The sequence below is a fragment of the Macrobrachium rosenbergii genome, chromosome 4, assembly GCF_040412425.1.
Source record: "Macrobrachium rosenbergii isolate ZJJX-2024 chromosome 4, ASM4041242v1, whole genome shotgun sequence".
Lineage (NCBI taxonomy): Eukaryota > Metazoa > Arthropoda > Malacostraca > Decapoda > Palaemonidae > Macrobrachium > Macrobrachium rosenbergii.
Window position 1 is genome coordinate 46,856,296 of NC_089744.1, and position 15,910 is coordinate 46,872,205.

At 45.3% G+C, this 15,910-nt stretch overlaps 1 protein-coding gene across 1 annotated transcript in view; it reads right to left on the reverse strand.

Annotated features, from left to right (window-relative positions):
- Positions 1–15,910, reverse strand: part of LOC136833926 (endoplasmic reticulum transmembrane helix translocase) — a 250,579-nt gene that overhangs the window by 157,511 nt on the left and 77,158 nt on the right. Inside the window, exon 6 of the mRNA XM_067096210.1 lies at positions 8,264–8,417. Within this exon, the coding sequence (XP_066952311.1) occupies positions 8,264–8,417 (154 nt within the window). The remainder of the gene's footprint in view (positions 1–8,263; positions 8,418–15,910) is intronic.

Consider the following 15,910-nt stretch of genomic DNA (forward strand, 5'->3'; position numbering starts at 1 on the left):
TTGGTAAGTAACTTATATAAAAATGATATTTTTATGATAAAATAAAGTTTTATATATACTTTACTTAGCTATTGGTTCCTAACCTACGGCAACTTAAATACTAAAAATTCACTCGGCGGCGCTTCTATCTTTTGTGTGTAAGTGGTAAGGTCCCACCTACTATCCGGGACTTAGGGAAACAACTTAGTAGAGAGCTCAATTTGTTTCATGTCTAATGACCATACGAGGGAAGGCAGGCGGGCTCCGATCATGTAATTACTTGATAAGTATATATAAAACTAGATTTTATCATAAAAATGTCATTTTTATATAACTTACCAAGTAGTTATGTAGCTGATTCTACATTGTAGGAGGTGGGATAGATCATGGACATTTTCTACTCCAAAGCATCAAGTACGTAATGAATTTGAAATAGAAAGGTTGCTAACATTAATAGAATGTTTGTTGTTTCCTTACCTTTTGAGGGAGCTGCTGCAGGAAGGTACTGCCTCTGGTTGGCGCTCCTCTCAAACTTGTAGTGGGCGTGGCAGTGTAGCCAAGGATCGCCCCTACGTTAGTGGGAACTTTGCAGCAGAGGAAATACACAGTATCACGAAGTTTTAAAAGATGCCCTTGCCCTGGGCATAGATCAGAATACAAAATGATAACACCTACACCACAGATTTAAAACCACAACCCACACCATTAAAAACAATACTGTATTAAACCGGTGGGTACTCTAGGTACAAAGTACCCCCCGGTTTCCCATAGACTCAAAACCTTAAGTCACAGTGAGTGAAAAGCAAAGGAACAGAAAGTTCCCTATGCTTCCTCTCCCAACACCATGCAAGCTACGGATAAAGGTCCTAAAGTGTTACAATTTTCAAACATGGTTTCTATGTCCTTAAGGTAGTGTGAGGCAAATAGATTTACATCTCCAAAATGCTGACTGCAAGATTGTAGAAAGAGACAAATTATGTTTAAATGCCAGAGAAGCCATGACTGCCCTAATTTCGTGGTCCTTCACCTTAACTAAAGGAAAGGCATCCTTCATAAAAAAGGAAATGGCATTTTTAGGTAGAGAATGAACCAGGCTTCTTACAGAGCACCAGAGGTTACTCAACGATCCTCCAATCTTTTCCGTCCTGGGAAGGTAGCACCTGAGAGACCTCACTGGACAAAGAAGTCTCTCCCTCCTCTAGACCTAAAATGTCCATGAGATTTTTGATCGCTAAGGATCAGGGCCAAGGTTTTGATGATCTTCGTTTTTAGCAAGGAAACCAAGAGCCAGTGAACATACTGCATTCCCTTGCGCAACACCTATTCTCTTATCTATTGCATGTAATTTGCTGATTCATTTGGCAGCAGCAAGAGCCACTAAAAAGTGATCTTCTGGGTGAGATTCCTGAGAGAGACAGAAGTCAATGGTTCGAATGGAGGACCTAAAAGCCATTTCGGTACAACATCTAAGTTCCAAGAGACACTGGAAGAATTTTCTTGCTTTATCGTTTTGAAAGATCTGATTAGATCTCCGTCTGAGTTAGAAGACAGATCCATTCCTGTGTTTTATTTATAGCAGAGGTTGATAATTTCCTGACAGATTTAAGGAACAGTAAAAAATCAGCTATTTGACTTGAAGATGTCTCAGAAGAAGACCTGTTATTCCGGATGCACCATCTTCTGAAGACTGCTCATTTAGATTGATAGAGCTTTGAAGAAGACATTCGCCCGCACCTCAAAATTGCCTCTGCAGCCTGTCATGAAATGCTTTTGCTCTGATTAGGTGCCTGACAGTCTGAAGCCTGTCAGGGCCAGATCGGACAACCCTTGGTGGAATCTGAGGAAGTGGGGTTGTCTGAGAAGAGACCTCCTTTGTGGAAGTAGTCTTGGATAGTCCACGAGAAGCCGAATCAGATCTGGGAACCACTCCTTTTTGACCAAAAGGGAGTGACTAGAGTCATGGAGGTACCTCAATGTGTTGACAACTTGCTGATTACCTCCCTTATCATCCTGAAAGGAGGGGAAAGAGTACACATCTAAGCCTGTCCAGTCCAGGAGCATTGCACCCATGGCCCAAGCTCGAGGATCCAGAACTGGAGAGCTAAAGAGTGGCAGTCTGTGATTCCTCGACGATGCAAAGAGATCGACGGTGGGCCTGCCCCATAGTCTCCACGGATCGTCGCAGACTAACGGGTCTATTGTCCATTAGGTCAGAAGGACCTGTTTGAGGTGACTTAGTTCATCCGCAAGAACGTTCATTCTCCCTTGAATGAACTGGGTGGTGCAAGTGACTTGATTCTCCTCTGCTCATAGAAGGAGAGCCTTCACCGTCTTGTAAAGAGAGAAGGAGTGAGTGCCTTCTTGTTTGTGGATGTAATAGAGTGCAGTGGTGTTGTCTTGCTGCAGACTAGCTCCGAGAAAGCTTGAAGGCCCAGGTGAACAGCTCTCAGGACAAAAGTATTCAAAACCAAAGTATTCAGAGCGCTGAGGACCAAAACGAGCCTCCAGCCCTGAGGTCTTCAGAACCACGAAAAGGCGGTTGTAAAAACCTTCTGAGTGGCAATCGAGTACTTCTTCCACCGCTCCCTTGATGATCAAGGACTTGACTTCCTGAGCAAGAGCCAAAAACCTCGTGGAACCTTCTGAATACGCTGTCAAGGTGATCGGTGATGTTACTAAGGGAGGAGCTTTCTTGAAAGGAATGGCATAGCCCTCCTTGAGTAACTGAACTACCCAAGGCACTGCTCCTCTGCGCGCCCATTCCTTCTAACAAAGTAGAAGTATGGTTCTTACTCAGGCGCAGAGGACTAAATTCTTATTTCTTGGGGTTGGGCTTGAATGAAGACTTCTTGATGGACTTTGTCGGAGGTTGCAAGTTAGTTCTAGATCTAGGCTAGGTTTTATGTTTTCCCCCACAAAAAGCCTGGGGCTGTAAGGGGGAGAATGATCTCGACGTGGAAGGAGCTGCATCTCTCAGGGGTCTGGCGGACTGAGTCAACAGATCAGTCGTAGATTTCTGCAAGTCTGAAAGTATCTCAACTGTTAATTGAGGAAAAAGATAAGCCTTATCCAAAGGAGCGAAAAGCAGAGCTGACTTCTGTCTGCAAAACTCCTTTCGAGGTGAACGGACACCAGAGCTCACTCTTTTTAAGTGCACCCATAGAAAAGAGGGATGCGAGTTCTGCAAAGCCGTCTCTTACCGCCCTATCGGCGCATGAAAGTAGCCCCAGCCAATCAGAAGAAAAGTCCTCAGTGAGATCTGGGCAGTCCTCAATTTTTCTTGCAAGAGCCCCAACAGCCCAATCGAGAAACCAAATATTTCTAGAACTTTAAAAAATATTCTTGATAAGATGAACCAGTTCCAAGGATGAAAACATTACTTTGGACGTAGAAAAGGCAGTTCTATAAGCCAAATCTACCAAGCCAGAGAAGTCCCTTTGGGAGGAGGCAGAAACTCCCAAGGAAGGAGCTTCCCCAGTGGCACTGAACATGTACCTCATCTTCATTAACTTGCTGGGCGGAAAAGCAATGTCGCTTTGCCCTGCTCTCTCTTAAAGGCCAGCCAATCGGAGAGCCTTCCTCAAGGAAGAGGAAAGGACTAACTTGGGCAGCTTGGTGCCTTCAAAAGACTGGAGAAGACGGAGCAGCAGGAACAAAGAAGTCTGGGAAGCTCTCAAGGAGAAACTTCAAAAGAGATGAGTAAGCAGAAGATATCAGAGACAAAGACTTGTCTTTGGTCTTGGGAACTGACGAAATTTTCTTCAAAAGCCCCGTAAGTTCTGATAACTGGCGCTGAAGAGGGGCTAGCAAGTGATCCTCTTGAATCGATGCTGATGGAGAATGAAAAGGAGGCGCCAGACATCCAGAAGCTGTTGATGGGCATTCGGCCGTTGGTGCCGGAAGCTTGGGAGCTGGCGCCCAGAGCCCAAAAGCGGAAGTCTGGCTCAAGATGGCAGGTGCCAGGGGCTTGGAAGAAGTTGGGAGACATGGGCCCTTATAGCACTCAGGACTGTCTCCTATTGACTGACGAGGGTGAGCGGGAGAAACAGGCTGATCCTGATAGGTGCAGGAAGGTTGTGGGCTAACCTCTCTGTACCTCTTTACTGCCAGAGGAGACACATCGCCAAGCTCCGCATGTCTCTTGAGTGGCACGACGAAGAAGGGAAGTGATATGGGTGCTTCCTGCTCAGACTTGACGCCTCCAAATCCGAGGAAAGCTGATGCGGGAAGGCATTTAGTCAAAGCCTGGGAATGAATGACAGGCTTGACGGAGGGGGTGACTACCCGTGGACAAACCCCACCAGCCTCCCTTGGACCTCTGGTGTGTCTTCTCCACAGTGCGGGGGAGCGGGCCAGGGACCTTCATCTAAGAGCACTGGTGGGATGGACAGAAACCTCCTCAACATGCACAACACTGTCACTTTTCACTGCATTGTCACTAATCACATTTTTCTTCCTAAGAGATTTAATAGCATTTCCCATCTCCATAACAGTATTAGATAATACAGTGACCCCTCGTTTATCGTGGGAGATAGGTTCCAAGACCGGCCGCGATAACTGAAATTCCACGAAGTACGAACAGCATATTTATTTATTTAACGTGTACAGTATTTGGACTTTTTAAAACCCTCCCTATACTCTTAACAACCCACCCTTTACTCTATTAATAACAGGGACAACTGTTAAGCAATATGACTTCAGTAGGTAAGTTTACAGTACCATATAACAGGGGCTAATTTACTGTGGTAAACTAGCTATAGTATATGATGTGATTGGCAAGCTTTAAATTTTAAAGAATACAGTATACATACAGTAACAATATATACAGTAATACAATACAGTATCATGTTACTGTGCTGCATTACATGTAATACAGTAAAAATAAAGATTGTTACTGTACTCACCACAAAAGAAGTTGAAGTAAAACTTGAATGAAGATGGTGATGAATTTGCTGCGCAGTAAAAATGATGACGATGAAGGTGATGATGACTTTTACTGCGCAGTCAATGATTGTATTTTACGTCTCTTCAGATGGCGGTGCCATTTCCTGGGGCACCTCTTCCACTTCTTCCGCGGTTTCCGAAGGTGTAACCGTAGTAGCAGCAGCAGGAACTGGCTCTTTTTTGCGAGGCTGCAAAAACATTGTGATTGGCAGTTGCTGCCGCTGCTTCTTTTTCCGGTCGAAGAGCATCTTGTAGGGGGCCATGACGTCATCGACCATATTGCAGAATTGAACCGATCGAACCATATCATCGTCCCATTCATGCGACCGCTCTTGCAGTTCCTTAGCCAGGTTGCAGAGCCCGGTGAGCCGTTCCAAAGTCAAGCCAGTTTGGGAGACAACTTCTGTTTCTTGCTGCACTGCTGCTGCTTCTTCTTCGCTTGCCGACTTCATCAACTCTTCAAGGTCTTCGTCAGTTAGCGGCTGGGAGTGGCAGTCTAGAAGTTCGTTCGACGTCGCCTGTGGTCATGTCTGCAAAGCCCTCACCTCCAAGGATCGCAGCCAACTGCACAGCTTTCTGTACTGCCGAGTGTTGGATTTCGGCAGGTGTAAATCCTTTGTCATCGTAAACAACCTCGGGCCACAACTTCTTCCAGCTAGCGTTAATGGTGGCAGCCTTCATTTCTTCCAATGCCTTGTGGATATTTTGGAGGCACGTAGCAATTGTGTACTGCCACCAGTATGCCTTCAAGTTGAAATCGTCATCTTCTTGGGCGGCATCCACGGAAGTAACCAGGTTCGCCAGGGCATTCCTCGTGTATAGGGCCTTGAACACCCCAAATAACTACCTGGTCCATTGGCTGAATAAGTGACGTCGTGTTGGGCGGTAGGAACTCAACCTGAACCCCCGAATACGACAGATCAGTAGCATGGCCACCAGCACTATCCATAATGAGAAGGACTTTGGACGGCATGCCCTTTTCTGATAGATACACCTTCACTTGTGGGATAAAACACTGGTGGAACTAGTTGGAGGTCAGCATCTTCGTTATCCAGGCCTTTGGATTGTGCATCCAATGTACGGGCAGCAGATTCTTGTTTTTGTTTTTTAAAGCCCTTGGGTTTTTAGACTCGTAAATAAGTCCTGGCTTTAATAAAAATCCCGCAGCACTGCCACATATCACGAGGGTCACACGATCCTTGTATGCTTTAAAGCCAGAGGCTTTTGCTTCCTCTTTGAACAGGAAAGTTCGTGAGGGTATTCTTTTCCAAAACAAGCCTGTCTCATCCATATTAAAAACTTGTTTGGGCTGATATTCACCTTCAGAGATAATCTTCTTGAAGGTTTCATTGACATATGTTTCAGCAGCGATCGTGTCAGCCGAAGCAGCCTCGCCATGCAAGGAAGCGCTTTTTAGGCCGTAGAGTTTCTGAAACTTTGCAAACCACCCTTTGCTAGCAGAAAATTGCAGTTTCTTACATGGTGAATGACTGGACGTCTCTGGTTGCGGGTCATCTACGTCTTCTTCATCTTCTTCTGCTTCTTTACGCTCGCCACTGTCGTCCTTTGGTTCCTTAGCGGCGAAAGTCTCGTACAGGCTCCTAGCCTTTGTTTGGATAATGTTCGTATCCAAGGCTATGTTCTTCTTTCGGCAGTCGGTTATCCACACAGCCAAAGCAGCTTCCATACGGACGATAGTTTTATTACGAGCCGTAACCACACTCTTCACCGACTTGTTAAAGGTGATGGCAGCTGTCTTCCTAATCTTCGCCTCGTCCTTGTAGATGTAGCGAACGGTGGATTCATTCACGCCAAAATGGCGGGCTACAGCCGCGAACTATCTCCCTTCCTTCAACATATCGAGAAGTTTCACCTTTTCAGCAATTGTCATCATTCTTCAAAGGCGTTTAGGCTCAGTACCAGCCTTGGAAGAAGCAGCACGCTTGGGAGCCATTACAGGGGGTGAAAATTGGAGCCAAGTTTAACAAAAACCACAAAAAAAAATCACACAGCACAGCGTAAAGAAAACTGTTCAGTGAGAAAGCTTGAAGCGAAGTGGCCGCGAGAGAGAGACAAGGGGAGATGCTGCAGGTTCTGAGCATCAGTCTAAGCACCAATCACAGGCCTGATTAGAAATCGGGAAGCTGTGATTTGTCATCTCCCTCCCATGCACCAATCACAGCCCGTGTTACAACGCACTTAGTCACAGAGATGGTACACTTTGTGTTTTCCCAACAATGGAACACACGGTACTGTACTGTATAGGCATCACTTTCCAGATGGTTTTTTTTTTTTGTCATAGGAGTTACAATTGCAAATATCTGTTTTTTTTTGCTATTTTATGCTTGTTTTGTTGTTCTTAGACTAGGAAATACTATTTATTATTAATATTTTAATGGATTTAATGAGAAAGTTTGGGTGTTCATATATCGCGATTTTTCTCCAGAAAATCCGCGCTATATTTTCCATTAATATATATTAAAAACTCCGCGAAGTCGTGAATTCACGATAATCGAATCGCGAAGTAGCGAGGGGTCACTGTACTCCAAACTTATGACCGGACCTTGATTCAAGGCTGGCAATGGCATGGAAAGCGGAATCATGGGAACCTGGATCAGGAGTTAGTGGCAAAGTAGGAGGACTTAGGATGGAAGAAAGAGAAGGAATTGGAGAAGTAACAGTCCTACTATCTTCCACTACACTAGGAAAAGGAGCAGATTCCGTACTAGCCCTATTCTCAGCCCTAAGGGATACCTTCCTCTTTCTATCTCTCTCAAGTTTCTCCTCCCAATCCTGACACTCTAAGCAAGTATTATCAATACCATACTCTTGTCCCCTACAATTAGTGCATTTAGTATGAGAATTGTAGGAAAACTTAGTTAGTCTAGTTTTACAACCCACTGAGCAAAAGCCAACACTAGATGAACTAGAATCTGACTTGTTAATTGAGGAAAATCCTAAAGTTAACTAACAAACAATCTAATAATGATAGAAAACAACAACAACAAATTGTGAATACTTCATCAAGATCAGGCAAAGAAACATCCAAAACAGTGACGTCAGCTCCGAAAAACTAACGATGTTGATCAGAAGCCAGCAGGAAACGAATTGAGCTCTCTGCTAAGTTGTTTTCTTGAGTCCCAGATAGTGGGCGGGACCTTGTCGCCTACACACAAACAACAGAAGCGCCGCCGTGCAAATTTTGAATTTTTAAGCTGCCACAGGCTAGGAACAAATAGCTATGTAATTAGTTGGTAAGTTACTTATGTAAAAATTAAAAATAAATAAGGTATGTGAATTACATACAGTAAATTCAATACTCTTAAGTTTCAGTACCTACCTGTAAGCATGCTTTCATCTACAACACAAGGGCCTCGAAGTAGCAAAAGATCACATGGTACAAGATTATCATTTTGGCTACGACCTACACTCACAATATCACCAGGAACCAGCTGATCAGTCATTATAGAGCGCCATCTCCGATTACGATACACCTAGAAAAGATTCAAGTTCCTTTAGCAGTTATTTGCATAATGGAGAAACATTATCAATATGCTACAAAAATGGTTTTTAAAGAATGGAGATGACCATAATGACAAAAACTTAACCATCTTTCTACCATATGACATGATCTTTAATACATCAATCAATGTAACTTGGTGATTTTTAATATGGCATACAATACTTTCAGTCTTCCAAGCTCTAATAAAGCCATCTTTTTAAAGAATGAATAAGAAGTTACAACATTTAACATTTTGTAACAGGCACTCGATTAATCTAGGGGTTGCTGTCTTTCTTGCTGAGTCAATGTTCACTTATTTGCTTTCTGATATTAGATCACAAGCGGGCCAGCAGTCCAAGTCTCATGTTTAATACAAAACCTCATGTTTCATATATTCCTAAATGTAAATACTACCCAAATTAAGTAACTGACACTGCATTAACAAATATTGCCTTCATAATTATCAAGATGTACAAGAACTCTCAAAATATTATACTAGCATTGTCTAATAAAATGATAGGAAATAATTTTTATTTGGAAGACGTCCCTCATTATGGGCAGTGTCACTGAAGACAACTGCTATTTCAATGGTATTCAACTTATACAGTCTTCCACCCATTTTTTATATTCTCATCAGCAGATAGATGACACCTTAAATTTCCAAATGACATGGAAAGAGATACTGCTGTCGACATTTATTTATCAATTTTTATGCTTTTATAAGTACCCAGGCAGTCTTCTACAGAGAGAATGACTAGAAATTAAGTAAGTACTGTATAGCTTAATTTTACCAGACCAATGACTAGAAAACAAAAGTCTACAGGTATATATGGCAGGGATGTGGGTTTCAGGTTGATGCAAGCCCTAGTGGGTTGAATGGTCATTGGTCAGTTGTGATGTCAGATAATTTATCAGCAAACACAAAAGAGAGGGGGAGAAATAAGATGTTAAACAAGTACCCCTGCAGCAGAGAAAGCCATTATGCCATTCACACAGGTGGGGGAGACACCAGCAAACCCTCCCAATCTCCCTGATTAATACAACCAAGGAGATCCCGGCATCTTAAGACGTAAGCTTTACAGCAAAATTATCCGGCATTTTGAATGACCAATGGCAATTCAACCCACCTATTCTTCAGCTACCCTAAACCTTCTCCCCTGCAATGTGTACTTTTACACCTTTATTTTCTATTCATTCCCTTTGTAGGTAACTGCCTGTGTGGATCAAAATGCAAAACTTAATAAAAAATATCAGTATATCTCTCCATGTCCTTTGGAAATTTATTATATACTGTATTATACCTTCCTACTAATGAGATTTAGTTAAAAATAATCAAGAAGACTGTATAAGCTGAATGCCACTGAAACAACAATTGTATCATTATTATAAATAGTTTTTAAAAAACCAGGGTTCCCCAAAAGATCTGTTCCCAGATGTTTTCCAAAATGGGACAATATTCCTAAATGTGTTAAAAAAAGTAACAATGTAAAGTTCAAGTTAGTCAAGTGAACAATGTAAAGTTCAAGTTAGTCAAGTGAGAAGAGAACAAGAAGACTGATGAAAAGTAAAAGGTAAAAAGCAATGCAGCTGGCCAAAGAGTTACTACAAAGAACTTTAGCACTATCTGTTGTATGCCATGCAAGGAACACAGTAAGCAGGATGCCTTACAAGGAGAACAAGAACTAACATATAAATTTTGAGTTCACTCATCACTACATTTTTACTCTCATAAAAGTCTTGATAAAGAAAATAATTCCTTTACATGTGACAGTGAAGTAAAAAAAGGGATTTTGACAAAGGAAAATCTATTTCTGAGGGAGGCCTTTCTCAGTGAAATTCCTATTATAGAATAGGTATAGATATTACTAAATACTGTATACCAGAGAAAAAGCTATCAGGAAATGCTGGGGTTACTACCCCCAGATCGAACATCTATTATGAAATAGACATCGGTATAGATAAGGGTGAGTGATTGTTGTCACTGCCACAGGACTGCACTCTGTAGATATCCCAATGACAAAACCCCGGAACGTGAGGAGCCGATCTAACGCCCGCACTCACCTGCCCGCCAACCGGCGACCCCAGCGCCATCTGTACTCATTCCAGGCTAGCACCCCCACAAGCTTGGTATGCCTGCTCGGGAGGGAAATCTAGACCCTGGGAGGGTCACCGGGTGACACAGGGCCTCCCTCAGAAATAGATTTTTCCTTGGTCAAAATCCCTTTCTGAGCTCGTCCCTGTGTCAGCCAGTGAAATCATGACAGAGAATCATACTAAGCTTTGGTGAAAGTCTAAAAGGAGCGAATAGTTAGGTGGACATGTATAAAAACACTATTACTGAAAATAGTTTTAATTATCCCCCAAAACATGATTAAATACCAAAGGTATAGGCAGATAAACTGAGTTATAACTAGGGATACAATTAATATCACAGTAAAGGACATGAGAAACAACTATGTACATAAATAATACTATAATGGGAAGGTACTAAGACTAAATAAACGACAGAAAATTTATAAAGGTACCTCCAGCTTAAAACTAAATTACAGTAAACATAACATGCCGCAAACTTAAAAACTAACACCGCAAAATTGTACAACATAATATGAGGAGCCAGGCTGTGAAGCATGTCTGGTCCAGGAGAAAATGGCAGGGCAAGTAAATGAGGCAGGCGGGGGGGAGAGGATAGGGATTAAAGGTTAATTTAAGGTGGAGGGACAATGCTCCCTACAGCCACCGCAGGGAACTTCAGAGCTTCCAGTGATTTCAGATAGTGGCGTTTGAACACTGATGGAGATTTCCAACCCGTATACTTCTTAAGCTCATCAAAATTCATAGTATGAAAATAATTAGTGGAGGTAGCCACTGCTCGGATATCATGAACCTTAGGGACTGAATCCGGATTAGCTTGCTTAATGAAGTATAGAATTTGTTGTCTGATAGCCTTTAAAGAAAGCGTTCCTCCTTTTTCCCTGATAAAAGAGGACCAGACAAACACTGAGAAGTTCTCCGTAAATAGGCCCTCAAGGTAGCGACTGGGCATAAAGACAGGTCTTGTGGAAGAGGAACAACCTTCCAGGGGGACCACCTATCCTGAGGGTCTTATTTTTTGCTAAGAACCTTTGATCTGGGGAAAGTAGAACTTCTCCTGACGGGAGAAAATCCACATGATTCGCACCTCTAGAGAGAGAGCAGACAGTTCTGATATTCTGGCACCTGAAGCTAGACTAATTAGGAACAACGTCTTCCTTAAATATTCAAATAAGAACATTGATCGTTATTAGTTTCTGAGGCTAATTTTAGAACATCGTTAAGAAACCAGGAAACCGTATGTGGACGGGTCGCTGGTCTCAAACGAGCGCATGCTCTGGGAATGGATGAAAAATATGAATCTGTTAAATCAATCTTATAGCCATGCAAAAACACCTTTTTCAAAGCTGATTTCGCTGTGGTAATGGTGGCCGGAGCCAGACCTTTTTCAAACAGTGATCTAAAGAATGATATTGCCAAATTGGTGGTCATGACTTGAGCTTCAGATTCCAAGACGCTAACTTTTTAAATGCTGAATCGTACTGTCTGAGGGTAGAATCTCTTTTATCTGATTCCAGAAACAGAGTATTAACGGGATCAATATCCGCACCTCTCTGAGCGGCAAATTTCATAAAGTCCATAAAGCCAGGGCATTCAGAATTCTTGAGGAAGCTGACACAGTCCGTGTTTGCACTACTTGAGTCAGCTGTGGCTTGGGTATTTGATGACACCGTAGTTTGAGCTCCAGAAGAAGAGGGAACCAATTGCTCTTGGCCAATTGGGAGCTACCAGGGCCACTTGACCTTTGAATGACCTGAGCTTGTGCAACACCTTCATCAGCAGGTTTATTGGTGGGAATAGATAGATTTTCTGCCATTTGTTCCAGTCCACTGAAATTGCGTCCGTAGCGTGAGCTCGAGGATCCAGGTTGGGAGCAACATAACAAGGGAGTTTGTGATTGCTCTCCGTGGCAAACAAGTCCACCTGAAGGCCCGGAACCTGACGGCATATCCATCTGAAAGAAGCTACGTCCAGGGACCATTCTGACTCCAGCGGAGTTGCCCTGGACAGGGAGTCTGCAATGACATTCCGGACTCCTGCTAGATGGGTAGCTGATAGGTGCCAGCCGTGCTTCTCCGCCAGGGAGAAAATGGCTATCATCACTTGGTTTATCCGACTCGATTTGGAACCCCCTCTGTTTATGCAATGTACCACTACTGCGCTGTCCAGCACCAGCCTGATATGAATCTGGTTGGTGGGGCAAAGTTTTTTCAGAGTTAGAAACACTGCCATTGCCTCCAAAATGTTTATGTGGAATTGACGTAACAGAGTGGACCATGTACCCTGTACCTTTTCTTTTGGTGAGTACCCTCCCCAGCTGCTTAACGAAGTGTCTGTGTGGATTATTAGAGCTGGGGAAGGGAATTGAAGGGGAACTGACTTCGAAAGACCCTTGACTGTGGACCAAGGCCGGAGTCTTTTCCTCAGCACCGGAGGAATTAAAGATACCTTGTCCCTGAGCTTGACATTGGCTCATCTCCGCCACACTCTGTTTGTGTCTTTCAGTTTTGCTTTTAGGAGCCGGTCTGTTACGGATGCGAACTGAAGAGAACCCAGGATTCTTTCTTGCGTTCTGCGAGAGGCTTTCCTGCATTTGAGGAATTGCCTGGTGGCTTTGGCTATTTCTCTCCGTTTGGCTGGCGGAATAGACAGCTTGTGTGAGACCAGATCCCATTGGATACCCAGCCACTGAAATCGAGCCTCCGGAGTTAGGCGGGACTTCGCCCTGTTTATCTGAAAGCCTAGGGATTCCAGAAACTCGATCACCATGGCCGTAGCTCTCCGGCACTCCCTGGCGTTGGATGCCCAAATTATCCAATCGTCCAGGTATGCGGCCAGCGATATCCCCCGGGACCGTAACTGCTGCACTACCGTGTCTGCCAGCTTCGTGAAAATTCTGGGTGCTATGTTGAGCCCGAATGGCATGACCCTGAAGGAGTAGGCTTGTTTCCCCAGTCTGAAACCTAGGAAGGGAGAGAAGTTCCACGCAATCGGGACGTGATAATATGTGTCTGAAAGATCTATAGAGGTGGTGACAGCTCCACGAGGAAGTAGAGTCCGCACCTGCGCGATTGTAAGCATGCGAAATTTGTCGCATTGTATGTAAAGATTGAGACGCGATAGATCAAAGATTACCCTTTGTTGACTGGAGTCTATCTTGGGAACAGTGAACAGCATTCCTTGAAATTTCAGGTGCCTCACTTTCTTTATGGCCCTCTTTTGGAGTAATTCCGCCGTAAAGTTCCGCAGAGCTTTGGAAGACGGCTGATGAAATCTGATCAGAGGGGGAGGGCCCTTGATCCAACTCCACCCCAAACCTTTGGAGACTATACTGTGGGCCCACGGACTGAAGGTCCACTGGTCCCTGAACAGGTGAAGTCTGCCGCCCACCTGACTGGTCTCACTGGGAAGGTGCAGGTTTGCCTCCTCTACCTCGGCCTCCTCTCCCCCGGGAGAGGGATCGCACGGCAGCCTTGCCTCTGAAGGAGGGCCCTTGCTCTCTCCCCTTGCGCCCCTGTAAAGGCCTCGAAACGACCCTGGCCCTCAGGAGGAGGGTTGTATACAGAGACGCCACGAAGGAAGGCGCGGCAAGGGAGTGCTGAGCTGGCTGCACCAGCACGAACTGTTGAGGTTGGGCCTTAGAGGTAGAAGGCTGGCAAACTGGCGAGACAGGTACAGCTTGGACAACAGCCTGTTGGTGTTGTCTTCTGTGCCTCCTGTATCTCTTACCAGGTCTATTTTGAGGGCTGGCGGACTCGGGGGTTTTCCTTTTAAAAGCGGGGATACCCCAGCGGGAGCGCAGACTCTGATTTGCCCTGGTTGCCTCAGCCAGGACATTATTGACTTCTTCTTCCGGGAAGATACTAGCTCCCCAGAAGGAGCTTTTCATGAGCTTGTTAGGCTCATGTCTTACGGTAGCGTCGGCGAAGATGTATTTGCGGCAGTTCATCCGTGCTACCATGAAGTCAAACAAGTCCGCCTGAAATCCCGCTAACAGAAACTTCGTCAGGACTTGGAAGAGTGGCTCATCAGAAAACGTCACTGCGGTTGATTCCGCCAGGCACAGGGAGTTCAATGATCGGCTCAACTGACACCTAGCCTCAAACTCTGCTTTCAGGAGGGCTTCCGGCAGTTTGGGAAGCTGCTCGCTGAATAAGTAAGGTGGATGCACACTCCAGGTCCAGCTTACCCGATGTAAAAGTGGCCGGGGCATCCTTCCAGAATTCATCGTCTCCGGGGAAGATCAGAGAGGTGGGATCAGTCCCCCAGAGCTGAGGCAACGGCTTACCTTCCGAGCATGCCTGGGTGGTCGAGAGCCACCTTAGTTATGCAGGGGGGGATCCTATCTCCCAACAAGAACATCGTGAAGTTGCCCTTGAAGGGGGTCAACCGTGTTCTCTGCCTGCCACTCATTAAAGGTGCGCAGCAATGTAGACTGCGCCTGGTCCCTTGGGAAGATCACTGTCTCCTTCGGGACCTTATCCGTCCTTACCCAAGCTTCCTCCGTCAGCCTGGCGAAGCCTGGGTAGGGGGCAGCAGATCAGGAGGAAAGAATTCCAACTCCTCGAGCCTGCGGCGTGCCTAGACCCTCGATCGTTAGGGTATCTTCATGCCGGGAGCATGAAGGGCCAAACGCCAGGGATTTCCCTTGTCAAATGGAGGGAGGCGGAGGCATCCGGAATGGGGTAATGAACTGCTGACCAACCGAGCGCATGAACCCAGAGAGCATACTCTCCTGGCTCTGCAGCCTCTCCGTAAGCTTGTTAAGCTTAGCATCAACCTCCGAGGAAAACCTCTGTAAGAGCATTCCGGCAAACTCCTCCGGGTCAAAGGCAGGATGGCGAGGAGGGCTAGCCTTAGCTGCCCTCAAACTCGCTCCCTTAGCAGAGGGAGTGGTCTTGCCTGCAGAAGCCACCGGACTAGCATCCCGTGGCTTCACCGGAGGAAAGGGAGTTGCCTTGCAGGAGGTTGCGGACTTATAGCCCTTCGCCTTCCAAGACTTCTTCAACTTGGGGACAGCGGATTGCGCCCTGTCTTCCAAGTAAGAAGATTTTTGAAAGCCCTGAAAAGAAGCGGTGGATGAAGGGGAATCAAAAAGGGAGCCCGCCCCCACTGCCTCACTTACCTCCCTACCTACCTCCTGGTCCTGTTCGGTGTTCATTGGTTCCAGGTCAAGGTTTATGGCCGCCACTTCCTCCGACACCTCCACGTACAAATTTTTGTCCTGGGGAGGCTGGGTTTCTACCCGGATCTGCTCGATGACAGGAGCGGCGACTTCAGGCGGAACAGCCGCTGAGATCCGGGCGCCGGGGTAAAGCAGGTTCCAGAACGTACGGCTTCCCCGACGGAACGTTCCTGCCGTAACCAGCCACCCAGGCTCGAAGGGAACCCAAG